Source organism: Trichoderma harzianum, assembly GCF_003025095.1.
Source record: "Trichoderma harzianum CBS 226.95 unplaced genomic scaffold M431scaffold_5, whole genome shotgun sequence".
Lineage (NCBI taxonomy): Eukaryota > Fungi > Ascomycota > Sordariomycetes > Hypocreales > Hypocreaceae > Trichoderma > Trichoderma harzianum.
The window spans coordinates 187,368-212,950 of NW_020209253.1; the positions used below are offsets into that span (position 1 = coordinate 187,368).

The 25,583-nt window shown below is 50.1% G+C and overlaps 12 protein-coding genes across 12 annotated transcripts; 6 read left to right on the top strand and 6 right to left on the bottom strand.

The window, feature by feature from the left end:
• Nucleotides 1-572: 572 nt before the first annotated feature.
• Nucleotides 573-1,372, bottom strand: M431DRAFT_398844 (hypothetical protein). The gene has a single exon (XM_024914853.1). The coding sequence runs from the start codon at nt 1,073-1,075 to the stop codon at nt 701-703; it is 375 nt and encodes a 124-aa protein (XP_024775017.1). The 5' UTR covers nt 1,076-1,372; the 3' UTR covers nt 573-700.
• A 706-nt stretch (nt 1,373-2,078) lies between these two features.
• Nucleotides 2,079-3,968, top strand: M431DRAFT_83077 (hypothetical protein; the record flags this gene model as incomplete). The annotated part of the gene is made up of 1 exon (XM_024923264.1): nt 2,079-3,968. The coding sequence occupies one exon, from the start codon at nt 2,079-2,081 to the stop codon at nt 3,966-3,968; it is 1,890 nt and encodes a 629-aa protein (XP_024775018.1).
• Nucleotides 3,969-4,466: 498 nt separating this feature from the next.
• Nucleotides 4,467-5,448, bottom strand: M431DRAFT_398864 (hypothetical protein). Its single transcript, XM_024914854.1, has 3 exons — nt 5,205-5,448; nt 4,805-5,094; nt 4,467-4,722 (listed from the first exon to the last, which is right to left on the bottom strand). Exons 1-3 carry the CDS (start codon nt 5,341-5,343, stop codon nt 4,576-4,578), a joined length of 576 nt encoding a protein of 191 aa, XP_024775019.1. The 5' UTR covers nt 5,344-5,448; the 3' UTR covers nt 4,467-4,575.
• A 1,157-nt stretch (nt 5,449-6,605) lies between these two features.
• Nucleotides 6,606-8,032, top strand: M431DRAFT_398906 (hypothetical protein). The gene is made up of 2 exons (XM_024914856.1): nt 6,606-6,911; nt 7,033-8,032. Exon 2 carries the CDS (start codon nt 7,050-7,052, stop codon nt 7,953-7,955), a length of 906 nt encoding a protein of 301 aa, XP_024775020.1. The 5' UTR covers nt 6,606-6,911; nt 7,033-7,049; the 3' UTR covers nt 7,956-8,032.
• A 77-nt stretch (nt 8,033-8,109) lies between these two features.
• M431DRAFT_480889 (hypothetical protein) lies at nt 8,110-9,261 on the bottom strand (the record flags this gene model as incomplete). Its single annotated transcript, XM_024915909.1, has 2 exons — nt 8,110-8,741; nt 8,796-9,261. The coding sequence occupies 2 exons, from the start codon at nt 9,259-9,261 to the stop codon at nt 8,110-8,112; spliced, it is 1,098 nt and encodes a 365-aa protein (XP_024775021.1).
• A 319-nt stretch (nt 9,262-9,580) lies between these two features.
• On the bottom strand, nt 9,581-12,521 carry M431DRAFT_398891 (hypothetical protein). The gene has a single exon (XM_024914855.1). It carries the CDS (start codon nt 12,348-12,350, stop codon nt 9,771-9,773), a length of 2,580 nt encoding a protein of 859 aa, XP_024775022.1. The 5' UTR covers nt 12,351-12,521; the 3' UTR covers nt 9,581-9,770.
• Nucleotides 12,522-12,804: 283 nt separating this feature from the next.
• On the top strand, nt 12,805-13,130 carry M431DRAFT_493787 (hypothetical protein; the record flags this gene model as incomplete). Its single annotated transcript, XM_024917154.1, has 2 exons — nt 12,805-12,836; nt 12,899-13,130. The coding sequence occupies 2 exons, from the start codon at nt 12,805-12,807 to the stop codon at nt 13,128-13,130; spliced, it is 264 nt and encodes an 87-aa protein (XP_024775023.1).
• Nucleotides 13,131-13,651: 521 nt separating this feature from the next.
• M431DRAFT_82610 (hypothetical protein) lies at nt 13,652-15,600 on the bottom strand (the record flags this gene model as incomplete). Its single annotated transcript, XM_024923189.1, has 2 exons — nt 13,652-14,198; nt 14,255-15,600. The coding sequence occupies 2 exons, from the start codon at nt 15,598-15,600 to the stop codon at nt 13,652-13,654; spliced, it is 1,893 nt and encodes a 630-aa protein (XP_024775024.1).
• A 1,254-nt stretch (nt 15,601-16,854) lies between these two features.
• On the top strand, nt 16,855-18,483 carry M431DRAFT_82880 (hypothetical protein; the record flags this gene model as incomplete). The annotated part of the gene is made up of 1 exon (XM_024923231.1): nt 16,855-18,483. The coding sequence occupies one exon, from the start codon at nt 16,855-16,857 to the stop codon at nt 18,481-18,483; it is 1,629 nt and encodes a 542-aa protein (XP_024775025.1).
• A 3,215-nt stretch (nt 18,484-21,698) lies between these two features.
• On the bottom strand, nt 21,699-21,935 carry M431DRAFT_493791 (hypothetical protein; the record flags this gene model as incomplete). Its single annotated transcript, XM_024917155.1, has 1 exon — nt 21,699-21,935. One exon carries the CDS (start codon nt 21,933-21,935, stop codon nt 21,699-21,701), a length of 237 nt encoding a protein of 78 aa, XP_024775026.1.
• A 594-nt stretch (nt 21,936-22,529) lies between these two features.
• On the top strand, nt 22,530-23,531 carry M431DRAFT_507022 (hypothetical protein). Its single transcript, XM_024918907.1, has one exon. It carries the CDS (start codon nt 22,565-22,567, stop codon nt 23,045-23,047), a length of 483 nt encoding a protein of 160 aa, XP_024775027.1. The 5' UTR covers nt 22,530-22,564; the 3' UTR covers nt 23,048-23,531.
• A 423-nt stretch (nt 23,532-23,954) lies between these two features.
• On the top strand, nt 23,955-25,190 carry M431DRAFT_399023 (hypothetical protein). Its single transcript, XM_024914858.1, has one exon. The coding sequence runs from the start codon at nt 24,390-24,392 to the stop codon at nt 25,035-25,037; it is 648 nt and encodes a 215-aa protein (XP_024775028.1). The 5' UTR covers nt 23,955-24,389; the 3' UTR covers nt 25,038-25,190.
• Nucleotides 25,191-25,583: the final 393 nt, after the last annotated feature.

Genomic DNA, 25,583 nt, shown 5'->3' on the forward strand with positions numbered 1-25,583 from the left:
TTTGTTCAAAACCATCTCAATTCTTACTCATTACATCTTAAATCGCCTCATCCTCTGTCCGCCCGCGTTTGGCGCTGCTGCGTCTGTCTGTGTGCGTGTGTGCGCATAAACACTCACTCACGCACGCTTTGATTGGAATCCGGCCCACTCCTATGCAGACGACACATGGATCAACCCCCTTGCTGATATCATGGACCATCATGGACCAGCATGGACCAGCATCCCTGTTCTCTGCCAATAGCCTCAACTACAGTGGCGTTGTTGCACACCACACTGTTCAGCTTGGTGCGGCCGTTAACGGCGGCGACAAACTCTTGCACCCCGGTCGGGAGAAGAAAAGTCTGCCCAAAGGATGACGCTCGTACCAATCGCCTGCCCATCGCTTCCGGGAGGGCTGTGGCTGATGCACCGTTTGCCAGCCCTTCTCTACGCCACCGTTGCTAGAAGCTCTCAGAATTTGAGAATTTGAGCGGCAAGTGACCTCATGGCCAGGTACTGGTGGCCTCTGCTCAGCAACACGAGACGCCCATCGTGACGGCTTCACGCTGACGATTACGGAGGCAGAGGGTGAGAAAGTCGCATTCCTCCAGGCAGCTGAGACAACCCTCCCACTGAACTGGGTGAGTTGGCCTTTTTTGATCAGGAGGATGCCGTGAGCGCCGAACTCAGTTGAATACAGTTTTCACCGGATCCCGAATGATTATTTACGGTCATTCGCACGACCTGCGCTGACGGTTTGAGGCTCTTCTCCTCTCTCTTTCATCTCATCATCAGCGCTCTGAGGTGTATCACGTGCAGATGAGTCAGCGCCGAAGCAGTCCTCATTCTCTCTTTCTCTCATGCGATCGATGGCTTCACAGCACCGGCGTGAAAGAAAGATCTGGTGAGTTGCGCGCATGCAATCTGTTCTCATCATTTGCTTGCTACCGACCTTGCCTGATCTATTGATGCCGTTTACTTTACCACTACGGAGATCGCGGTGAGAAATGTGATGAATACCAAAGTTTGTTTCGTCAGCAAGCGCTGTCACAGATAGCCGAAAGGTCACTGCGCAGCAAGTGTTGGCGCAAATCATACTTTCAGGCCTATCGCTGGTCAGATGGCCTCGTGGAGTACGGAGTAGTGAGAGAGAAGGCCTTGCGGAATATGCTCCAAGAGGCGCAGTCTAAATGAACGCCGCTCCGCCTCATTCCATCGTCTGCCCATTCTACCACTCTAGGCCTGCAAGCCTGTTCTGCCCCAGGTCCAACTTACCAATCCCGCCTTGTCAGTGTGGCCCTCCCGAGCACTCACATACAAGCAGCTCCCGCTTCTCTTTCTGGGGGCTAGAAGGCTAGAACCAACCAGCTGCTGGCTTGTTAATCTAGTTCCCGCCCCGTCGCTGCTCATCGCGTGCAGTCCAGCGTCTTGTCCGCGGTCCGCAAGGCACCCGGTGCCCACTGGCTTGGTGGTTGGTTGCCTTTTTTTCCATTTTCAAGCGTTCCTATTTGTACCTGTCCATGACTGCTTGTAGCGGCTGAGACTCCCATCACCAGGCCTGCAACCTCGTCTTGCACTCAGGCCATCTGACACTGGCTACCATGACCATGACCTTGATATAGCGCTTTGGCTGCTCGTTCCTTGCATTTATTGTGCGCCTGGACGAAAGCTGGCCTCTTTTCTCTCCTTTTTCAACCAAATCCTACCACCGTTGTACTGTTTATTACTCGCTGTCGCTGTGACACATCTTGCACAAGCAACCCTTCCGTTGACCCCGCTGCAGCTCTTCTGCTTATTTTCCCACATTCTGTTCCCATTTCCTCTTGACCGGCTTCTGCCTGGACGAGTGCCTGTTGGAGCTGCACCAGGCTTCTGAGTGCTACTACATCCAACATACCCTCAGGCTTCAGCCCTTCCCGCACGCTTATTTCCACCTACCCGCCCAACCAGCCTGCCTGCCTTACCTGCCTGCCTGCCTGCTCCCCTCTTATTTCTGAGGCACTCACTGTTGCTCATCACCACTTCGGTGCTGTCTTGTAGACACATTTGCATCACCATACGGTACATGGGCCTTTGGCAAGGCACCATCTGCCATTCTCATGTTCGAATCCAGGGCCGAGCCCTCGGAGGGGGTCTCGGAGGAGAAGACAGAGCCCTTTTCCCAGTCAGAAATCGACGCCCGATTCCACGGCGTCGGAGTCGATGAGCCCAGTATCCCCACGGACCCAGAGGCCGTCCCGCTGGACGTCTTGCAAGTCGAGGATCACCACCACAAGCAAGGCATCCGCATCCTCGTGCGGCCTCTCACCAAGCTTCCCGGCACGCGCTCAGTGAGCCCCGGCAGCGACAATTGCCAGTGGCTAGCTCTCCGCGCCGAAGTGGCTTCCTCAGACAAGCCTGAACACAAAGTCCTGGCGGTGACTCAGACCTCCAAGGACATCAAATTCTCAGTCAGGATACCGGGGTCTGCCGAAGACGACTTGTCACGGCCGCCACTGTGGTGTGAACTCTATTACGATCCTGCCAGCGACAAAGTCATCTTCCTGAACAGATCGGATGTGCCCATCTTGCTCGGCCGTATACTATCTCATTCCGCCGCCGGCAGCCCTCCACCCAACGAACGCCATGTCATCAACCCGGGTCTCGCCAAGGGCCTCAGACCAGGCACCTTTAGGATCAAAGTGCGAGATATTGCAGTACTGGACTTTCGCATTCTGGAGAAGCGGCCCATTACGATTTACCAGGAGCCAATTTCCTTAGCAGTGCCTGAGGACTCGCTTTCACCATCCCCATCATTCATCACTTCCGACCAGGTCAACACAAGCATGAAGAGAGCCCTTACCCCGGATGAAGACATAAAAAGAGCGAAACGCCGCATCTCGGATGCCGGCAATGGAGCCGATGACGGCGTCATCATGTTTTTAGGTCCGGCAGAACCCCTTGTCTTCCCCCTTCCTAACGCGAGGGAAGGCAAGGAACTGGCTGCGTCCACTGGCCATGCTCTCTTGGATGCAGGACAAGGCGAAACGATTGCCGTACCCAGTGTCTGTGAACTTGACGAATACCAGCTGACCAAGCGCGAGCCCATTGCACAGACGGCTCTGTCAGCAGTCTACACTGCATCACACTCCCAAGTGCCGAACAACATAGTCACTGTCAAGGTCCTCAAGACCAGAGTTGCAAACCCAGACAACAAACCACTGGTACATGAGCGGAACGTCATCCGCCAAGCAGACATGTGGCTGCGAGAGTGCCAAAGCCAACAGGACCTGCAACACGAATCTATTGTACGCTACTACGGGGGTGACGCCAGATTTCTGAGTCTCTACATGGAGCACATCGACGCCAAGGACCTTACTGCCGCTGCCCGGTGGAGAAACAAGGGCGATGATGAGTTTGTAGGAACACGAGAAGACTCCATTCGAATTCTACGTGACATTTCTAGCGCCCTCAGCTACCTCCATGGTCGCAAACTGGTACACAATGATATCAAGCCCGCGAATATCCTGTATTCGCCCGAGCGTGGTGCCGTGTTATGCGACTTTGGACTGACCACATTGGCAGCAAGCTCGCCTTCTGGGGGTGGCACTCCGTACTACATCCCGCCTGAGTTCATCACCCGCAAAAGCCGAGGCCCAGCCTCAGACGTTTGGGCTTTGGGCGTCACGATGCTGTACACAATGCGCTTCATTAAATTCCCAGATTCGCGCGCGCGCAGACAACATCCCAAGCCGCTGTACTGGCAAATCGCGCAGATCCACGGCCAAGCGGCACCTGTTTCCTATAAACAGTACGGCAATGGCCAGCCTGCTGTAAACCAGATGCGGGACTGGCTGACGGAGATTTACGAAGCAAGAGAGAAGCTAAACTCCAAGGACCGCTTAGAACGATTGGTAAAGGATATGCTGGCGCCGAATCCAGCCCAGCGCATCACGATGGAGAGGATTGTCAGAGATCTCGCTCTAGAGCAGACGAATACAGCTCGCTAAAAGAGACGAAGCATCTAAGAATTAGATGTCTCTAAGAGGTTTTTCTTCTTTTCCTCTTACAGTTTCATTTTTGTTTTTACACTTTGCATTTTCATCGTTTCGGGTTATGTTCCTTTCAAACATTTTTGACAATTAACATTGGGATCTGGAGTTCATTTCGGAAGTATATATATACGACATTTACAGAGCAGATGGCAAGCGTATTTGAAGCGGCACAGGATCGGACATCCAATGGAGTAAGCAGCATGCAGATATGCATTTCGGCAATGACTGACTGAAGCAGGGAAGAAGAAATCGACCATTACTTTCCTTTTCTTTTTCCTGCTTGTTTTATTTTCCTTATTGTTCCTTTTTCTCTTTGCTCTCTCCTCTCGAGACTTTTTACTCATGATACCTGAACATTGGAGAAACTACATGTACATAGTCATACATTTCTTGTACTATTATTATTTGACCTTTGCGTGGCAACATTGGCAGAAAGCATACGCATCAGGAGTTGGCGGATCTCGCTACTGCATTAATATCATTATCTTTCAATTCGTGGTATCTGAAGTGTCCTTTGTTCATCTATATCGTATATCTTCCCACCTATCTCGTATATCCACCTTTAGATGCCCAGCCCCAGAGAGAATGCAACCGCCAGTCCAACAACTGTTGTCAGAACAGTCTTGTCGGTACCCAGAAGGCCAGCAGCATTCTTCTTGTCCTCTGTGTCAGTGGCGCCATCCTGAGAAGTACCATTTTCCTGCTGCTCCTTGATTGCGTGCACAACCATGCCATCCGAGGTCGAGCAGTTGCTCAGCCCCCCCAGCACTGGTGGTGAATCGAATATCGGCGCAGTTATACAAGGCGCTGCCAGAATCGCCGCTCGTGACCACCTGAATAGACGCCAGAGTTCCGTTTGCGATATTGTCAAGGGTCACGGGGAGCTTGTCGATGCAGAGAGTGCCCTTGCCGGTGACGTTGAGGAGGTCGGGGGTGAGTGAGATGTTGAAGTTTGTGGTGTTTGCGCCCAGGCCGAGGTTGATGAAGAGGTATGTCCAGGGGTGGTGAAGTTCGAGCTCGATGGAGCCTCCTTCAAGGGGCCAGTTGGTGATGTTGCCGGCCTTGTAGGGAACTCCGCCGCCTATTTATGTGGATTGTTAGTGAGAAAGAATTTTCTTGTTGTAGGTAGGAAGAAGGGGGTGGGGGGGTGGAACGAGGAGAGTTCTGTGGTGTTTTGGGGGGGAGACGTACAAGGATAGTCCCATTGGCTGTACTTGTCCATGTTTTTCTCAGAGAGGGTATCGGCTCGCCACTCGGGATACACGACACTGAAATGTGCAGTGACGGCTTGTGCAGCGGCCAGGCCTAACAGGAGAGACTTGAAGGCCATGTTTGATGAGGATGATCAGGAGAGGCGGAAAGATGGAGAGAAAAGAAGAGACCAAAGAACCAAGTGCAGATGAGTAAAGACAGTGCTAGCTAAAGATTGGGATGCACAGCATCTTATATATCCACAAACTGCAAACGGGGAATGGAAAACAAAGTCCAGGAACACAAGCCATGTGGCACTCAAGACATCAAGGGAGGAGGGCGAGCTGGAGCTAGCAGCTTAGCAGGCGATTAAGCTTGTTTTGAGCATAATGGACTGGAGCAAATGGGAAGCCAAGAGTCTGTTTAGTTGGCCCATTTTTTCGATAATTCGATTCCCAGTTCTTTGTGGTCTGAGCAAATAATTTGTTTACCGCTGTCTTGGGGAGAAGAGCTGCTTGCCGAGGTTTATTCGCACCCGGTTGGTTGTGAGAGGAGGAGGGTGATGAGATGGGAGAGCGATGGTGTAGGTGCGTCTCTTCTTGAAGGATTGATTTATGCTTAGTTAAGATACTTGATGAATAACATGTTCAATCTTTATATTTTATGCATTTTTGTTTCCAAATGTTTCATGCATCTGAAGCAACCTGATCTTCGAGATTGATTGCCTTGTTAGGATTTACACCACCTGAGCTCTATATTGACACGCACTTCATGGCCTCTTTGGGGTATCACGATCCAACTTGTGTGACGATTCAAAACTTGCTCAAATGCACGCAGGACGCAGAGACCCGGCGCTGGGACCGCACTAAGTCTTTTCTCTCTTTTCCCTCTCATTAGCTCTATCGATATTTTGCTTCCCTTTTTAGCTCTTTGCATTCCAGCTGTAGAATCTCGTTGCTGCATGTGCATCTTTCTCTGGTACCTTGATGGATTTGGTACCACGTGCCAGAGATTCTCAGCTGTTTTCTCAATTTTCGTAGCATAGCGTCCAAACTCCCTTGGCATACTCTCTATCATGTCTCAATGAAGTCTGACTGGATAAGATATTCTATTTTTACATGTCGACATTTCTCTCTCACACTCCAAATAGCATGCTCACAGTCTTATCATAGAAACACCGAGCCTACCCTATATAAATATCCTCGCCTCAGGGGAACCGTATGATTTGACTCGTGTTACTGGATACTGTTCATTAATTGTATATTCTCATTTCATCTGGTCGCGATATCTCTCAAAATCTAGACTTGAGATAGTAGCGAGATGTAGCGCTACTAGATCCACTGAAGAAATGTGCCTTCAATCTAACTTGATGCTCCTCTCAATCTCCTATCTCATAGCTCTCCTCAAATGAATCGCCCAATCTCAACTTTTAATTCTTCAATAGCTGAGAATGATTTCCATTCTCCCTCTGGAGAAACTTTAGAGAGAGATTTCCTGCCTCTTATCTCAGGCCGCGATGCTCTCTACCACGGGTGGTGGCATGAATAGAGCACAAGTACCTCGACCGCCTTGGGCAATATCCCGATAGCTTTAAATATCTTTCTCTCACAATCTCACTCCTTTCTCACTTCTTGAAATGACTCCTCCGATCCCCCGATTTTACCTCTCTCCATCACTCTCTTTGCTTACACATCTGCTTAAACTTGAGTAAGTTTTATAATTGTCGATCCGCTCTCTCCAACCTTACCCCAACAATTTGAAGGCCATCAGGGTGCACATCGTTTATACAGTTCTTTCATCCTGAAATACTGATGCTGGATTCTAGTAGCTTCTATATATCCAACCATGCCTCGGACAACGAAAACAGTCAGACAAGAGGCAGAAGAAGAAGAGCCCTCATACCCACCATGCATGTTTACATCTTCAGAAGAAAAGACGCTCTACAAACGAATGAAAGATGCATACATGGCAAATTACCAGACCTGGGACGATGAGGCCTGTGAAGCTTGGCCACATCTCGTCGAACATGCTTCACTGGCACCATCAACAATCAGCAAAATCACAAACCATTGGATCACCAGAAATATGACCAGCAACAAAGTAACGTGGGCACATTATGTTGCACTCCGCATCATCTACAAGGGGCTTCTCTTCAAGAGCAAAAAGATGATGAGGCTCATTCGATTGAAATACCCGAGAGCCAACTTTAGCTCATATGCCTACAATGAGGACTATACCAGGCCATTCAAGGCTGAAGGAGAGCAGACTAGACCACAAAAGACTGAACAGGAGAAGAATCCAAGCACAACTCCTACCTCTCAAGATGAACCGAGTGATCCCCTATTGGGTAAACGGAAGCGACCACTGCCCGAGAATACGGGTGGCAAAGGCAACGCCGAGCACAAGAATGCTCCCAAGTCTCTCAGACAGAAACAGGATAAGCCATACGCCGCAGGGCACGAAGCTCCCGATCCACCTGCCGCTCTGAATAAAGAATTGCCAGATATTTTGGAAATACCGGCGAGTAGCTCTAATAGAAGAATGGGTCACCAGGATATGGATCGGGACCGGTTTATGGAGGCATTAGAGACCCACGCAAGGATTGTAACTGAGAACACCAGGGCCTTAGAACGAAATACAAAGGCCGTGGAAAGAAACTCGGAGCTATTTGCGAGATTGACGGAGCAACTGCTGACTCCCGCCGCAAGAGATGATGATGAGTGGGCATTTATGCGGAATTCGAAGAGGTAGTATTTCCAACTTATTTTTTGGGCACGAGTTGAGTGCATTCATTATTTCTAGCTACACAATACATCTCTATAATGGAAATAATATCATCCGCCTTCTATTTACATGTTGCCATGCCTCGTCACTAGCATCAACTCATCCCACTAATTCGATAGTCTCACAGCTTTGACCCTTCGGGTGAAGCCTCTTTTTCTTCCCTCAAAACGTCCTCTCTCAAGCGAACTTCCACCTGAGAAGGCCCAGCTTTGCCAAAGCTCACCAACACAACTCTCTCCCAATCACCTCCCCTATCCGAATCTTTGAGCTCAAGACCCGGCTTTTCCAGGCCCAAGACAACCCTCTTATCGCTCTTCCTGACAAACAAGTGGTATGGGCTCATCACCTTATCAGCCCACGAGATGTTCGACGTAACGTGCGCTTTACCCTTATCCGTGTCCGCCGTGGGAGTCGATCTCAAAAACTTGAGTAGCGCTCTGCGCTGCTTCGTATAGTACACTGGTCCCTCTTCTACCGATGCCGTAGGACCTTTGAGGAACTTTGTGAGAAGCGAGAGAATGTAGTATTGGGGTGGGAATAGGATCATCTTGTTAGCAGCGACGCGCGAAAGGAACGTCTGCGGAGGAGCGAATAAAGCTTCAGTATGCTCGACTCCACCATCGGGCGTTGGGACCAGCATTTCAGATGGCACGCCGGTGCGTGAGATGGGGATTAAATACAGATACATCTGAGTGGTGAAGCGCTTTGGGACTCCTACTGGAGTCACCCACCTTGTAAAAGGTACGAGCCCATCTAATGCACATTGTTAACAACTAGTGAGCATTAAGAGATAACCTCATAACATACCTAGGTCGGGCTCTGCGCCAATTGACTTCAGATAATCCGCAAACTTGATCTGACTCCCATGAATCTTCTTCCTCGCCTCATCCCTCTCCTGCTGCGGCAAATCAACCAACCGACCATCCTTATTAGCAAGTAAAATGCCCGTCTCCTCAAAGCACTCCCGAATAGCACCTAGCCTATACGCCGGGCCATCAACATGCCGATCCTCCGCCCCGGGAGCCGGAATCTCGCCATCGTGAAAAGCATCCAAATTCCCTCCAGGAAACACATGCGCCGAAGCAAACGAAGTCGAAGTCTTGACCCGATGCAGCAGCAAGACCTCGTTAGTGGGGGACAGCAGCACAATGGAAGAACTCGGCCGCGGCTCCGGAATCGGCTTCTTCGCTGCTTTGGGGTCTTTTCCCTCCTCCTTCTGGGGTGATGCGGGCGACGAGTAGAGACGCGTCCAGGTGGGCGATTTTGAGGCCATGATGGTGGTGAGCTGGATTGCGTGGAGATGCTCAATGGTCGGTCTCGGTCTGTGTGATGATGAGGCCAAGCTGCTGACACGACGAGGCAACGATCTGGTGACGGCGCACGAGACCAGATTCATTGAAACAGAGAGAGAGAAGAGAAGCCGACGAATTGGGGGTGAGATTTGTAGGGGGTGTTTTTGAGCTTGCTGATGATTTGCACGGAGTCGCGACGAGCCGAGGTCCGGTTCGACGGTTCAATTTTGCGGGGAAGGCCACCATCTTGGCTCTAATACTCCGTGCTCCGAGAAATGGGGCCCCGATCTCATCTCACGCGGAGATAAAATGGGCCTGCAAAGATCATGAGTAATAACATCTGAATAACGTTGCGTCGTGAGAAGCATCATGGCATATACTATACAAAATTCCTATGCAACATCGTAAAAAGGCTATAGAACAAGAGGAAGAGAAAATATAACCCGCCAAAAACTCCTATACGTCCGTATCCATGCTCTTCCATGCTTTATTAATATCGTTTCCTTTCTTTACCACGCAAATTCACTTTCCATAGGCAGCATATACTCTTTGACTCGCACCATTGCTTCACTTCCATGGTGCTCACTTCGCCATCAAAGCCCACGCGCGTTAATTGCCCGCAATTCAGCCACGTAGTGAAATCTTCTAGCACAATTGGATCATAGAGCAACATCTTCTCGTGCCATGAAGGGTTTGCCGGATCGGTTGTTCTCGGCGCCGATTTTACAGCTTTAGTGATGTACTCGTAGCTGAGAGACCGATCCTGAGTTGAGGTGAGTACTAGCGATGGATCCGTATCGTCCATGAGTGACAAGGAGAGGTCGACTGCTGGCGGCGGTGAGAATCCAGACTCGGGAGATGAGCTCGGATTCGGCGACATGCCGAGATCGCTATCGGATTCGGAATCCGGAATTTCCACAACAGCTTTGACAGCCGCTGCTTTGGGCTTTCGCGCCGTGGATGCTTCTGCTACAGTCTCTGTCGACACCTTTTTGCCTTTAGAAGTGCTCGCCGTGCTGCGTTTGGTGGTCGAAGCGGCCTTCTTAGGTCTCCCTCGTTTTAATGGTGAAACAGGCGCCTGTGCAGATGGTGGAGGTTCGTGCACCTCAGGTGAGCTGGCACTATTCTTTCTTGGTCGTCCTCGAGGGGTTTTGACCTCATTGTTTGCAGCATTTCCTCCTATAGCTGCAGAGGTAGTAAGCGTTCTCTTGGAACCAGGATGCTCTAACTGATTTTTGCCTTGCCAGCACTGCTCCAACAGGGATATTTTGGCTTGCCGCGACTTGACCGCCTTGAAGCCGTAGGAGGCGATTTCTTTGGAGAGTTGGGCATCTGTGAACAATTCGAAGGAAGGTTTTGAAACAGGGGGCTCGGATTGCTGCGGATCGCCGTCTATGCAAGGGTCTTTTGGTTCTGTGGGTTGACTATTGGCAGCAGATTTGATGCGCCGCTGTATCGGTGATCCAGTAGAGATATCACTACCTATTAGCACAGAGTCCTCGTCCACTAGTTGGATAGGCTCAATGTTTTCGCGCTGTGGAATTATGGCAGAGTCGATGAGGGACACGTGTTGTAAACTAGTATCGACTCCATCGACACTCACAGCAGACACAGTAATCTTTCTATCGACGCCGGTGTAACCGAATGGATCGTCGTCAGCTGCCACAGGTAGCAGCTGAGATGACCTTTCTATGATTCTGCTCATCTCAAGATCGAATAAATCTCCGTCAACATCGCGAGCAGCAGCGGCCCACAGTCTCTTCCGTTCCGGAGGCTCGATGCCGTCGCTATTTAGAGGAGTATCGAGATCTATATACTCGGTTTGGTTCGAGCGTCTCATTGCAGCGTGAAGCTCTCGTAGAAAAGTAGGCGAGTTTTCAATTGCTAGTTGGCTTGATGTTCCAAATACAAAATCTTGCCTTGCGACTTCTTGGAGCGCCTCTGTTGGAGGTAATAAAATTGGTCGTGGGGGTGGAGTTGCTTTCTTCTTTTGCTTAGCTGCACCCTTGGATATCCTCTTTCTCGGCTTCGCTTTGCTTTTCCCTTTAGCGGCTGGGGCATCTGACTCCTTGGTTGTGCTTGTAGCGTCGTCATCTAAGACTGGCGGCGCTGGTTCTGAAGGATCTGGAACTCTATACGCCGATGTTGCAATTTCCGTCAAGGTGCGCGGCTTTTTCTTCGGTGCTTTCTGCTTTACAGGGGCCTTGGTTTTCACCCCAGGAGACGGCTCTGTAGGCGCTGCAGATGTCGTAACAAGTTCGACGAGTTTCCGCTTTCTTAGTATGGAGGTATCTGAATCCGAGGCCATGCTGGCATCTTGCTGCAGATTATCCATGGTGCACTTGTAGGCTTCAAGAATCTGCTCAAAGCTTTTAGACGCTTCCTGGGCTTCTCCTGGTGAATGTAGGCCGTCAATAGTGGGGGAACCTAACGGAAGAATAGCTGCGGTCTTATTCGATGGAGGAGTCCAGTCAAGGCGCCGAACCGTAGCCGCTTCTAGCATGAGCGGCTCATTGATATCGTTTTCAGCCCGTGTAGACTTGGTTCTGATTGCAGGAGAAGATAGGTCAAACGTCGGCTGCTGAGCAGAGGGTGGCTCAACCATGTCGATTTCCATGGGTATTGCCTCGTCAATCCCACTTTTTGGACTATCTGCTTTGGACTTGAACATTTTCCAGCGCTCATCTTTCACGGGAGAGCTCGACTTCGCTCTGAATTTAGGAGGTGTTGCGTGGTGTCTCCGAGCCTCTGGCGTATGTGTGGTAGGGGGTTCAATAATTAACAGTGAACTATCATCTGGTTCCATGGTGCGAGATCTGGTTGAAACTGAGGGAGTCGGCCCAACAAGTAGAGGTTCGGTATGCTCTTTGTTGCCCGCCTTCTTGATTTCCGTCTCCTCGTCGGAGGAGATGACCAACGCTTGGTTGCCATGTTTAAGAGACCGGATTTTGGCATTGGGTGACAATATGTCTCCGACTGCTGGCAAATCCGGCGACGATGAGGGAAAGAAGCGAGATTTCTGGTTGCTGCTTCGTGATGGCGACAGGAGAAAGGCATTAGGAGATGCCATCACGCCGACAGCAAATCTCCGAGAGCGCAAAGCGCATCTCAGATGGTTGACGCGCAGCACGATGATGGACGCGTGAGGCCACACTCATAAAGTTCCGGGAAGCCTTTCGGCGCATGAATTGCGATTCCGTCTCTTTTATCCCCGCCTTGTCCTGTCCATACAACAGAGCGGTGTTGTCAACAATCGTTCACATCATTTAGTATCCATTAGTCGCTGACGCCTCCCGAAGGCTTCTGGCGAAAAGCGGGGCGAGCCGCAAGTCGCGAGAACGCCACGCTGTCACATGACGGGTCAGCTGACGCACAGAAAGCCCTCCCCGCCCCACGAAATTCATGGGCCATGTCAAATTTCCTAGGCGAATTTTCGCTGTATCCCACCAAACGGCTCTCGACAACACTTTTCCCGCCAAATCACTACCTCTACATCACCACTACCCCCCTCCCACACAGCCGAAATGGAGAACGACCGTGGCGACATCGTGGACCTGTAAGGAAGATTTTACGCAGCATTGTTGGAGGAATGTCGAAATGCTGATTGTGTTGATCCAGCTACGTCCCGCGCAAGTGCAGCGCTACCAATCGCATCATCAAGGCCAAGGACCACGGCTCTGTCCAGATCTCCATTGCCAAGGTCGACGAGAACGGCCGAGCTGTCCCCGGCGAGAACCACGTCTACGCCCTCTGCGGCTTCATCCGCGCCATGGGCGAGTCCGATGACTCCCTGAACCGATTGGCCCAGCGTGACGGCCTCGTCAAGAGCGTCTGGAGCGCTCAGCGATAAATTTTGCAAAACAAAAATTTGGAAGAGGTACAAAACAACAACAACAATGCCGAAACAAAGGAGAAGCCTTGGATATGGAAGAAGCAGGTTAACTAACCTGATTTGCAGGGACTAGCTCGGGTATGAAGGCAGGCGTGGAAACTAGAGTTGGCTGCATGTAGCAATTCCAATTCAAGGCGTTTTGGCTCCGTTTCGAGACAATGATTTGCGACGTGGAACTATGCGATTCGGACGTGACGTTGATTGAACATTTCTTATCATCCTATTAAACACCTACCGGCTAGCAAAGTCTCCTCGGACGAGCACCAACCTGCTCTCTATGATCGGGGATTCTGGGGCTACCTCGATAGTCCTCGAGCCGAAGAGAAAATATTTGGCCTTCAAAAAGCTGTGGCGCTCAAGTTGCTCGTCATAGTACAGATACGGGTCAAACATATTTAGTATTTCAGTATGAGTTTTTCCGTATTAATTTGGACTTATAGAATTACTAGACAATTACTCCCAGACCTGATTTTCCTTCTCTACATTCCACTCTCGAGCCCTTCCTTGTAGGCACTCAAGGCACGGTCCCTTGCGCCTTTATGATCGACAATCTGCTTGGGATAGCCCTGCTTCTTCGCTTTGGTTCCAGCACCTCGATTATACGGATCATGGATTTCCTTGTCGGTCAATTCTTTCAACTCGGGAACCCATTTCCGGATGTAGTTGCCGTTAGGGTCGAACTTTTCGCTTTGAAGCAACGGGTTGAAGATACGGAAATAGGGCTGCGGATCAACTCCGACACTGGCGCTGAACCCCCAACCGCCGTTGTTACTCGCAAAATCACCGTCAATCAAATGCTCCATAAAGTATCGCTCGCCCATGCGCCAGTCGATGAGCAGGTCCTTGGACAGGAACGAAGCAACGATCATCCGGCACCGGTTATGCATGTATCCCACGTGGTTGAGCTGGCGCATCGCAGCGTCGACAATGGGAAACCCAGTCCGTCCCTCGCACCATGCTGCGAAATGGTCTTTATCATAGGACCACCTGATGTTTGAATACTCGGGTTTGAACGGCTTGTTCATACTGATTTCGTTCTTAGTAATTATTCATTCATAAGAAACCTCCTTATTCACACTTACCACACATATGGCCAATTGACTAGGACGTGCTTGTAGAAGTCTCGCCAAGCGACTTCGCTGATCCAGACTTGGATGCCCTGATGCCCGCCGTCTAACTTCTTGGTTTTATTCCTGTCCCTGGCCGTTCGAACACACGTCCTGGAGCTAATTGTCCCGCTCGCAAGGTGGACAGACAGGCAAGATGTGCCCTCATCTCCAGGAATGTTTCGCTCATCGTGATAGTGGCCAATAGCTTCTTCGCAGAAATTTTCCAGTCTGGACATCGCTTCGTGCTCGCCACACGGCCACAGGCCGCGAAATCTCTTTTTCTCTTCGTCACTGAGCTGTTTATTCCCTGGTGCGTCGGGAATGCGACAGTCAAAGAGCTTCTGAAACTTTTGCCGGACTCCATCTGGATTTTTCTCAGGCCGATCGTAAAGCTCCAAGAGATCTAGATTCTCGTGTATATGCGCCATCCAGGCTCGGTACCAAGGGGTGTATACGGCGTATTGCTTGCCAGAGCCGCTATGTAACTCTCCTGGAGGCACGACGCACGTATCGTGGACAACTTCAAATGACTTGCCATTTTCTGCAAAGTGGCGGATCATCTGAGCTTCTCGTCGCAGCTCGTCAACTTCGTATTCCATATTGGCAAAGAGGTGGTTACTGCCCCATTCTTCCATGAGCTCTAAAATGCGATGTGGAATGCGTTTCCTCTTGTCCACCGTTTCCACATACAGTGGAATATCGAGGGCCGCCAGATCATCTTTTAGGACGCTCAAGGTTCTAAGCATAAAGTCTACCCTGACGGGCGAAGTGAGATGAGCCTCAAAGTCTTGAGGGCTCACAATATACATGCAAATAAGAGGAACATTTGCCTCTTTCGCCTTGGCACTGGCCAGTGCAAGCGATCGATTGTCGCTGTGTCGTAGATCCATCTTGAACCAATGAACCACTGCGTCCTTGGGCTTGACTTGTTTACGAGCCCCAGCCGTTTCTTCCAAAGCCGCAACAAGCGCCTCGATTGGTCGAGTGATTTCGTCAGAATTGTAAGCATGAGCTCGGAAGTTGCTCATCTCATGTGGATAAAACTGCCGTAGCACGATGCCATATTCTTCAGCCTCTCCCGCGAATGGATGGGGCTGTCGAAGAGCATCTCCGTTGTTGGCCTCATGCTTTGGCTTTTTAGCACTAGATCCGTTGGTTTTGCCTACAGGAGAAGCTGTCTTGCGTTTTGCACCCTTTGGAGCCATGGTGGAGAACTTGAGTGTCGATGAAGTAATTCGAGTTTGTGAGAAAAGTGGTTGCCAGTGGCTTCTGGTGGTGACTCGAGATCGGCTTATAGCGTGGAAGCTCTTGAAGAACATGTACAGTTAATTGAGTCTGTAGAAGAACATAATCATGGGTGGGAAAAGAGATGAATAGAGAAGAGTTGTAGAGCTACGCGTTTATTCGGCCATTTCGCGGTTTATCTAATCCATTTGCGTTTTACTTTGCACGGTTATGAGGTCTGGTCTCGATTTGGCCTGCGTCATTGGCGTTTGGAGATCGATCATTTGGCTGTTGGGATGCCATTGCGATTCTAGTGGCTTGTTATCCCTGCGCCAAACGGCGAGACAAGGCGGAGACTGCCAGAGGTGACAGGCGAATTAGATTGAGGCAATCTTAAAATACAGTTGAATAATTATGTACTAGTTGAATCCTCTTGTTGTTTCTACTGTGAGCTGAAGGAGGGCAAATGGCAGAGTCGGAGAGATCATCTCATCATACATGTTTAATGGTAGTACTCGATACTTGATCTTCCACACAACCCCCTGTGTTTAGCCTGTACCCGCTACTTTAACCACCACTAAGCTGCAGCTACAGATCGGTTTGCGATTCAGAGGAAGGTGCCAGCCCAACGTTAATTGTTAGGCGCGGTTAGCTGCACCATTAAAGGGAAAAGTCAAAAATCAAAGCCCATCCATCTTCGATACTTTCACTCGCAAAACTGCAGCAATAAATTCACCGACACAAAGCGATTCCAATCCGTGTGAATGATGCTGCATCTCGACGGCAACCTCGGCAGCTGCCACCACCTGTCCAGGCCAATTGCCGGCTGAGCCAAAAGCGCTACTAATCCATCCCGTCCAATTATTACCAGCCCAAGATTCAGGCAGAGCAAGGATTAATGGTTTGGTGCCTTATCGCCAGACCGCGACGCCACTGGCTGGGCCACGACGCGTTCCGCTTCATTTCCAGAACAATTCCGATTTCAACCATAGGGCGTGATTCTGGAGAGACTTCCCGTGCCGCACTTGTACACGTTTTGGATGCGAAGCCGAGGGCGACACAACGGGGTCGGTCCTATATTGCTCTGTGGCACAAGGCCGGCATCCCAGAGATTGAGGGGCCCCGTCCCTCTCACGAGCTTTTCCTCCTGCTAGCCCATAGGCCACAGGGCTGCTGCGGCAGAGACAGATCCGTTGCGCACGTCCTGCTCGGCCTTGAGAACCCCCAGCTTGTATTCACCGAGAACGCCCCTTAGGGCACACGAGTGCTGCCTCACAAGCACGCGGTGCTTTCGACCTTACAACGCCGCTCTCTCACCAAAGTCTCTTTGAGATTCTCCCGGTGGCACCATGTCTGGCGACCTGACCTGGCGGCCGTTGCCGCAGGCCACATCATCTGACATACCGATGCTTCTGGTGTCGGTTAGCATTGGCACCGCCGCGTACACCGTCCGCATCACTGACACGGCCAATATCTGGGTTGAAAGCCTGGATCGAAAGGCCATTTGTATGAGGGGGTGGAGTGAGAACACAAGCATAGACCCCAGTGACACACCCGAGAATATGGCCAAATTCCTTGGTAGCCTGAGATCGGCCCTAGATCCCACGCAACCGGGCCATGAGCAGACTTCTCTCACCCTGTCACCAGGCTCCTTCACAGAGGCCGGAGAGAACGGCCTGACCCTCATGGTTACTTGTCCGCTGCCGGGATTTCAACCCCTCAAGTGGCCTATTCATCTTAAAAAGTCTCCGCCGTCGGCTATTGCTACTGATCTCGTCTTGCCTCTACTCGAGGCTCAATTTGCGAGAAACCAAGAGGTGGAATCGTTGGTGCAGGCACTGAACCAGAAAGACGCAGTCATTGCAAAATTGGCCGACAAATTGGAGGCTACCGGAACTGGTCTTGAGCATGTCTTTACCTCTCTTTCGGGAAAGAAAAAAGTGTCCAGAGCTACCGCGGAAGACAAGGTCAAGGGGTTGGCGCCATTTCGCCAGAGTAGTTGGAAGTCAACGCTCAATACGATGGATGATTACCCAACCAATGTTGGTGATCTTGCGCGAAATGTGTTCACTGGGGAAGGACTGAATAGACGTTCCCTGATACAAGTGGACGCATCACCAGCACTGGATAAATGGTGGCATGATTTCAAGGGCACGTCAAAGCTGGTGCACCGGAACAAACAGCAAACAAGCACTACGACAAAATCACAATCACCAGCTGCTAAATCTACAAGTGCAGAAGATGATGATTTTCAAGTTCAGCCAACTCCTCCACACCTTCCATCCAGGAATAAAAGCTCGCCTATAGCCATCCCGGATGATGCTTCAACAGAGGACGAGGAGGAGTTGCCGACGGCGCCTCCTCCAGCAGCACCGTCTGACATGGATCCGCAACCCAACACAGGAAAGTCTGCGTCACGTATGGCGAATGTCGGCTCGGGTGCATCGAAGCCTGGAATTTCATTACTGGACACCAAATCTGCCGGATCACGGGCGACGACGGCACCAGTCTCGAAAGATGATGATGAAACAGCGTCTGAAGCTAGTGATGATGATATGACCTCAATCCATCCTCCAGCTTCCTCTGCGCCAACACCCATACCCGCGTCAGCTGCACCTAAACCACCTTCTAAGGTAGGGGGCTTGGGCCGTATCGGCGGCACCGCAAAGACAGGCGCAACAGAGACACCAAAAGGTGTCGAGGCGAAGGAAGATACGGAGGCCCGGCCGACCGCAAAGCCTCCCACTCCGAAGAAGTTGGGAGTTATTGGGAAGAAGGCGGATACGGCAGGCTCAAAAGCGCCTACGGCGGATAATAGTTCCAAGCGTGGTCGCACCGCAGAGCGTGAAGAGCTTCAACTTGAAGATGAGCCCAGAGAAACATCACAGGAACGCGCTGATCGAAGACGGGAAGAACTGAAAAAAGAGCTTGAGAAAAAGGCAGCGGCAGGGCCGGCGAAGAAGAAGAGGCGGTTCTAATCTGCCCATCCATTCTCCAAATCATACACGTTGGGCGTCATCTGTCTAACATGGCTTCACTAAGGATCAGCGTGTCGTTGGATAACTGATAAACGAGCTCCCCACTAGCTACAGTCGCTCATTCCAACAGAGACATGAGCTGCACAACCGGCTTAAGCCGTTTCTGTGCCTCCTGGGATACGGTGCAAGAAGAGTATTCTCTTGTAACCTTCAGTCGTCCAATCTCGTCGAGCTAGACTTGGTTGGGAGGTTACCGTCGGCCAAACACGCCGTCTTCCTTTGAGCCATTTATGTTACGCTACTATGTGGCACATGAGTTGAATGGTCCCGTAAGGTCCTTGTCTCGCATTCGCGTTGTGCTCAACTGTCTATCCTGAGTAGTGGACGCGCCAGCGGTACATTCTGCAAGTATTCAATGCCTGGAACGGCCCATGGGTATAGCACTTGACGCGAAGCGCCGGCTCACGTCACAATGAACTGATGATGGCACGCGAAACCCTTTCACTAGGAATTGAACATCCACGGATTATGTGCTCTTCTCCTTGATACGATTATCTACCAAGAGATGTTACTGAATCCAATATAGAATAAGGCGAATTGGATGTCGCAATATTGGATATAGTTTTGGCTGGTGTTCTGTAAGGGACAAGCACCACAGATACCCGGGGCAGCAACCAACATAGCCAGATCAGGATGCTGCCGCTCTCTATATAAGTCCACTTCAAGACAATCATCTAGATAGTTTGAATAGCCAGTCGTTAACATGGAGTCAAAATTGAAGACAAGCGCAGTCCTTGTATCCCTTCGGGTGCAATAAGGTGCAGTCTATGTACTATATCCGCATTTTTTCTGATCTTGGTAGAGATTTTCTCATTTCTGTTTGTCTGATTGGTTTTAGGTATTAAAGGTACATAGACCGCACCTTACCGCACTCAAAGGGATTCGACTTACACACTATGTGACTGACTACAACTGCACAAAGCTGCCCCTAATCGCCCCTGCCAACATCATCGTACTCGTATAAGTTTATGTGTTTTATTATCTCGGGAACCTACCCTGCTCGGACTGTCGACACGGAACGTCGCTGGACGCAAGGATAGCCAGTTGTCTTAGACCTCGGCGAACTGTTATAGCCAACCAGGTCGTGCCAAGTACTGAAACTAGAACAAAGAGACGGCTCGTGTTTCAGAATATTATTTGATATATGTCATAAGCGCCATCATGTCTGAATATCATCTTGATCGTGTATGCATCGGAGAGTCCCAATGGGCAGTATCGTGGTGAACCTTGAGAGCTTGCTGCGAGTTATAAAAAGGCCCAAACAACCCTCTGTAATCCATCTCAATCCACCTCATTCTCAACTCCAACGCAAAATATTATAACAAAATCACCTCTTCACTAAAGAAGAAGCATGATGTTTTTTAAGAATATCCTCTACATTGCCCTTGGCGCTGCTGCCTTGGTTTCCGGCGCTCCCACTGCTTCTGAGCAGGATACTTCTGGAGAGGCCGACATATACCTCCCACCAGTCGATCCATTTTGTCTTCCTTGCGGCATTTTGGGCTGTCCGCCTCCCCTCAGGTGCCAATTTGGCTGCTGCGCCGCATAGGCTTGATAAGATTCATCGAGTCTTGGTGAAATTTATCACATACGACACTTGCTAGGGGTTGGCTGAATACGGGGATTTGCAGCACACGAGTGTTGTTGGCGGGACTCGAATTTCAACGGTCAAGAAGGAGTAGGCATGTATTCAATGGAAGAATATGGGCTTCTCAAAAATCCTTGTGGAGGAAGCGGAACTGGCCTTGCACGTACATAGGAACAGTTGTACAACGGAGACTTAAGATTCACTTGTTAGCCGTGCAGCAGTCATATTCCAAGAGAAGAGATGAACGATATCAATATGGATATATATTGAATATTTTCTAAGTATAAGAGACTCGTTGAGACTCCATTGCCAGTTGATATATCCTGCAACCTACCCATCAGGTATATATGGAGAAACTGTATGCATCAGTAAACAATGTGGCACGGTCGTTTCTACTGTAACAATAGTAATAAGAAGTCTCAGGACATCTTAAGCTCTGACTCCTCGCCGGTCCAAGTTTTAAGATGCATACGAGCGCATTGTTGAACAAATACCCCTCGTCCGATGTCATCTGGCGGCTTATTCCGACGCGAAGAGTCGAAGCGACGATGGAAGTCAGCCCGGTAGCTGTCGAGGTATATCGTTGGTATTGTTTCTACTAGGCTTCTTGTTGCCCAGACTCCTTTTATTACGTACCAGTGAGTGGAATAAGAAAATGAAATCATGGCAGGTGTACTGAGTTAGCTGGGACACCCCATGGGCTCTTCCTTTGTACGAAAAAGGCTGCGAAGAGAGATTGTCTTCCGTCTTCACGAACACGATGCATATCTACAACGCACAACATCGGTCGGACATGACTGACGGCCGACATGCTTAAACATACTGCCACTTGGTCAGAGCAGTCGGTAAGAAGAAGAACCGGAAATGACTCGTCGAATCTGAGCGATATCTTTTCCCGCGAATTGTTGTAGAAGTGTGAAGAATTCAGCGCAACAAGAGCCTCAGAGTGGTCAGTGTCATTCAAAATCTCTTGAATACGTTTTTTTCGGGGCTTCGCTGGGCCAAGACCGTCTTCCTGCCTATGTGGGCTCCGAGTGGGCTCACAAAGGCGTGCATTGCGCTTCACTGCACCTGAGACAGAGTCTGAGACGTATGAGTAAGTATATGTAAGTGGATTTTTGCGTTACAAGAACAACCCGGGTGGAGATGAGAAACCTAGCAAGGAAAAAGAAAAGAAAAGAAAAAGAAAGAAAACATCTAGGCCCGACCCGACGCCGCCAATCTCGTCAAAGCCCGCATCTCTCGACGAGGCGCGTACGAAAAGCACCTCCTCATGCACGCGAACGAAACCGGGCGGGAGCGAGTTAATATCTATCATATTACTGTACATGCACCGCGGAGAAGCCCGCTCGTTTACCTACATCGAGTGGCTGTCAGAAGCTCAGCTGAAGGGCTTAGCCGTCCGGTAAGCCGCTGCATCAGTGGTCAAGTGTCAATGCGCCTGGCCTAGGACAAGGGTCTCTGGGTGGCTGCTTTTTTTGAAGGGCAAAGGCAGTGCTACGACATGCATGGCCCTAGGACGAGGATGGATGGATGCCTTCATGTTCCTGGTGGTTGTACAGCTACGTCAAGATGCGAGGCGACCCCAAAGGTGCGAGGGTCGGGCTTGGACAGGGTGAGACGAGATTGGCCTTTTGGAACGCCACGACATGATCACAACACCGGGGAAGAAGAACAAAGAGAAAAGAAGAAGCGTCGGTGATAAGAGCGTCTGCCTATTTACTTGTCTTGCACGGGGATGCCCAGGCTTGCGTAATAGTTCGGAGAGCTTCGCGTCGTACAACATGGTCTCGGACATTGGCATGCCGTAATTACGTTAATGCATTTATGAGAACTCAATGGCAGTGGCATATCATCATCATGGCCATATCCAGCGTATTAAGTTCCCTCTTTCGGCCTCCAATTGCGCATGGTAGCTTGTGGGAACAACCTACTTGTGCAACAATGAAACATCTTCTCAGCCTCAACTGAGTGATTGAATCACGCCGAGTATTCGTACAGCCCTCTGTAATCTCGGTAAAGCAAGGGCAAGAGAAGGGAGCAAGAGAACAGCTGCCTATGAGAGTGGCTGCCGCAAGTCCATCGAATCGAAGCCGAAAGACGCTGATTTGTTCGATCTCCCCAACCGACCAGGATCATGGCCATCGAGCAGGATTCGCTGCTTGGCCTTCGGGCATTTTCCCATGTTCCATTTTTTTTTTTTTTTTTTTTTTGAAACTGACGAGGATTAAGAGCTGACGAGGATCCGGAGCAAGGGCACGCTGCCCCGTATACTTGGCACGCATTCCTGTTTCTCGAACCATCTGTTCTGCGGTGTAACGATGGGCAGTCAGTGTACTCGTACGGTCTGGATCTTCAGCCCTCTCTCTAATCTTCGTAGGAGCCAGCGTTGGATCTAGAAGAAGCAACACACAGATTACACCCACGACTAAGATGGTAGCGTCATTACTCAGCCCAACCCTCTCTTCGCAACTGCAACTGCACGGGGCCGGCCGCAGCGTTGCCACACACAAGAATCTCATTCCTTGTCAACAATATCCCCACCCCATTGGAAGGGACCTGGCTAGTCAAGCCACATCGGCATTGGGAGTAGCTAATGATGAGAAAAGTAAAGTAAAGGAGAGAAGCGGAAGAAGATGGTCTAGCAAGGGGCCTCTTACACAAGATAGCCTCTCAAGAACTCTCTTCCGCCATGCTCGTGTGGGCCTTGCCGGCTTTCTTTCGCTTGGAATTCCCAGATTTGACGACGGTGACTCCAAACGGATCCCCAAGCCCACTTATCTGCAACCAGACATCTTCCTAGTCCCCCAATTCTCTCTCTCTCTCTATGTGTGTGTTGTTCAATGGCAGCAGATAACACTAACCAGTACACTCCTAACGACTTCTTCTTCAACCCTGTTCGGAGCAGTCATCTAGCGCCGTTTATACAAACAATTACTATTCTTGGCGTACAGGAATGAAAAACCTCCTAGATGAAGATGAACCGCCAGGGCCAGGCCGCGGAATGCTGTTGTTCTCCGCACATTTCATGGGTAACTACTCGTACACACTATGGGCGATACATGGAACACGGACCCGATATGCCCCGGTTATTGTACTCCCACATGATCGCCGGGGGCATCGGAGTACTTCGTAGAATCCCAAGGCATGGGGCCTGTGTACTTGGTCAGAGCAGCAAAAGTCCATGGGACGAACACAGGCTAACTCTGGGGTTTTCTCTATGGCCGACGCTCAAGACAATACACGATCAGTGCCAAAGAGGTCTGCGCTTCAGGCACGAGGAGAAGAGAGAAGGGGGGGAAACTAACATAATATTGTATGTATGTACGAGTACATAGACGCAAGGGACCACAAGCAGCCAGCAGAGCTTTTCTAGAGCGTTGCCCCATGCACACACGCCGTCGAGGCACATCTCCCGCCACTACTCATGCCCCCGTTAGTGTACGTGAAACGGCCGTGAGGAGTGTGGCCATCTTCTCTCACTCGTACACTGCATAGCGGTGAAGCCAGTGGGAATTGGGATCTACAATGCAGAGTTTGCACTGTTGGTGCCAAAGTTCAAAGTTCGAGGTTGGTCCAGAATACAACGTCTAACTTGCATTATTTATGCCACGTTTTTTTTATCTATGCACAATACTAACGGCCCTTGCCCCCCCTTCCAAAGCAAACTCTCCGGGATGCTGCTGCCAGCAAGGTGTACGAGTATGTATGTCGTGGTGGAAAGAGTTAACAGGCCAGGCCAGGGTTGGATAAGATAGACACGGCCCAGGCTTCGTAGCTTCTCTGCAGTTTGAAGTCTTTGCTTGAACACTCTCCGCCTGTTACAGTAGGGCCCTCTTGGCTTGGCACTAAGCAACGGCAGAGTTCCTGGAGCCTCAAGAGGCATTGAGATCGATCATCTACGCTTATTGGCTCAGTCGGTGCTGCGAGCTAATGTCGTGGCGGCGTTAGTTTTCCAAGCAAGGCCCGGCCATTGATACGAGCCACCGGGGCCAGATGCTGCCAGATCACTGTACCTGCGTCCATCTGATAACCTTGAGAGTTCTGGAGTCATGTACGAGTATGCGAGAGGTTGTCACAGGAGGCTCTTAGTGAGAGGTTCTTGTAACAGACATCTTTACCAACATCTTGTCAGTTTCTCAAACTTCTCTCAAGACCATTGCCCTTCTATCCCGCTATTCTCTGCTCTTCTATATTACCATTGTATCATGTGTCCCTGTGTTTTTCACCTTTCTTTTTATGATGCTACGTGCCGTGCATGTATTTTATAAGGTGGCTGGGTATTTCTCGTCTCTCCCGTCACCCTCTCTTCCATCTCATCCATCGCCCATCACTCGCTATACCCTTGCTGCAGGAAAATGCTCCCCCCAAACAGACCAGGGCCATCCTTGACTCCAGCCTCACCCGACAAAAGTCCATTACTACCTCTACTTCTTCGACATATACCTGTTATTTACCAGTCCCTGTCGATTCCCTATCACCACCCCCTCAAATCTCATCTCGGGCTCGACCGACCCCCAGCAAGATGGAGATGGCACTACTGCACTTGCTTCCAGGGTTTCTGGTTGGTGAAAGATGGCGAAAAGCACATCAATGGATCGCGTCAAGTACATACGCGGGCAGGACGATGATGCCACATGAGCAGTCCATCCATGCATGTATGTACTCGTATGTATGTACCTTCTTTCACCGACTCTTCTTATACCAACCACTCCCTTGTTGGGAGGCTCCTCTTAGTCTTAACCCATCGGCCGCTATTTGCTACTCGCAATGCGTCCTTATCCAATACTCAATGCCGGTCAATGCATGCAGTGCGGACACTAGACTCAACTTTCAGCTAAGAGAAGGACTTGCATGTCACCAAAAAGATCGGGGTCACCAAAAACTGGGGGAATACGAGAAGTGAGAGAAAATCCTTGGGAGCGATCTCGCTACCCGCAAAAAAAGAACACCATTGTGTGCTTCTTATCTTATGTTGTTGGTTCACGACACAGCGCGCCAACGCTAGGAAAGTTTTCTAGTCGGAACTTGCCGGCTAAGGGAGAGAAGGTTTTTATCGGCGGGAAGATCACACGTAGTATTATATCTGGTTTTACCAGGGGATGGTGCAGAGTACAGCAGACGATCACTCACCAAGTCAACTGTAGCTGTCAAGGAAAGTTGGACAAATGGTTAAAGCACAAAACTGAATTCCCGTGGTAATTAAGCATATATGAAAAAGAAGACCCTTTATATAGAAACCCCAATAAGGAAAAAAACAGAAATACAAATTACCCAAAACCGAACCGAAACTAAAACAGAAGAAAACAAAAAACCACAAAAATCCGCTCGCGAAAAACTAGCAGTGCTAAAACACTACGGGTATGGAGACGCTCAACAAAAAGTAGGCAGAGCAGCCGTCACCAGAAGAGAAAAGAAAAAAACAAACCAAAGATCCAAAGCAGCAACAGCA

Excerpts from the sequence above, each read along its gene's own strand:
- M431DRAFT_398844 (XM_024914853.1), bottom strand. The coding sequence starts at position 1,075 with ATGATTTGCGCCAACACTTGCTGCGCAGTGACCTTTCGGCTATCTGTG.
- M431DRAFT_399023 (XM_024914858.1), top strand. The coding sequence starts at position 24,390 with ATGTATTTTATAAGGTGGCTGGGTATTTCTCGTCTCTCCCGTCACCCT.
- M431DRAFT_398864 (XM_024914854.1), bottom strand. The coding sequence starts at position 5,343 with ATGGCCTTCAAGTCTCTCCTGTTAGGCCTGGCCGCTGCACAAGCCGTC. Across the intron at positions 5,095-5,204 it reads CAGCCAATGGGACTATCCTT|GCGGCGGAGTTCCCTACAAG; the intron begins GTACGTCTCCCC and ends CCACATAAATAG. Across the intron at positions 4,723-4,804 it reads GCAGCGCCTTGTATAACTGC|GAGCAGCAGGAAAATGGTAC; the intron begins GCCGATATTCGA and ends CACGCAATCAAG.
- M431DRAFT_398891 (XM_024914855.1), bottom strand. The coding sequence starts at position 12,350 with ATGGCATCTCCTAATGCCTTTCTCCTGTCGCCATCACGAAGCAGCAAC.
- M431DRAFT_507022 (XM_024918907.1), top strand. The coding sequence starts at position 22,565 with ATGGTAGCGTCATTACTCAGCCCAACCCTCTCTTCGCAACTGCAACTG.
- M431DRAFT_398906 (XM_024914856.1), top strand. The coding sequence starts at position 7,050 with ATGCCTCGGACAACGAAAACAGTCAGACAAGAGGCAGAAGAAGAAGAG.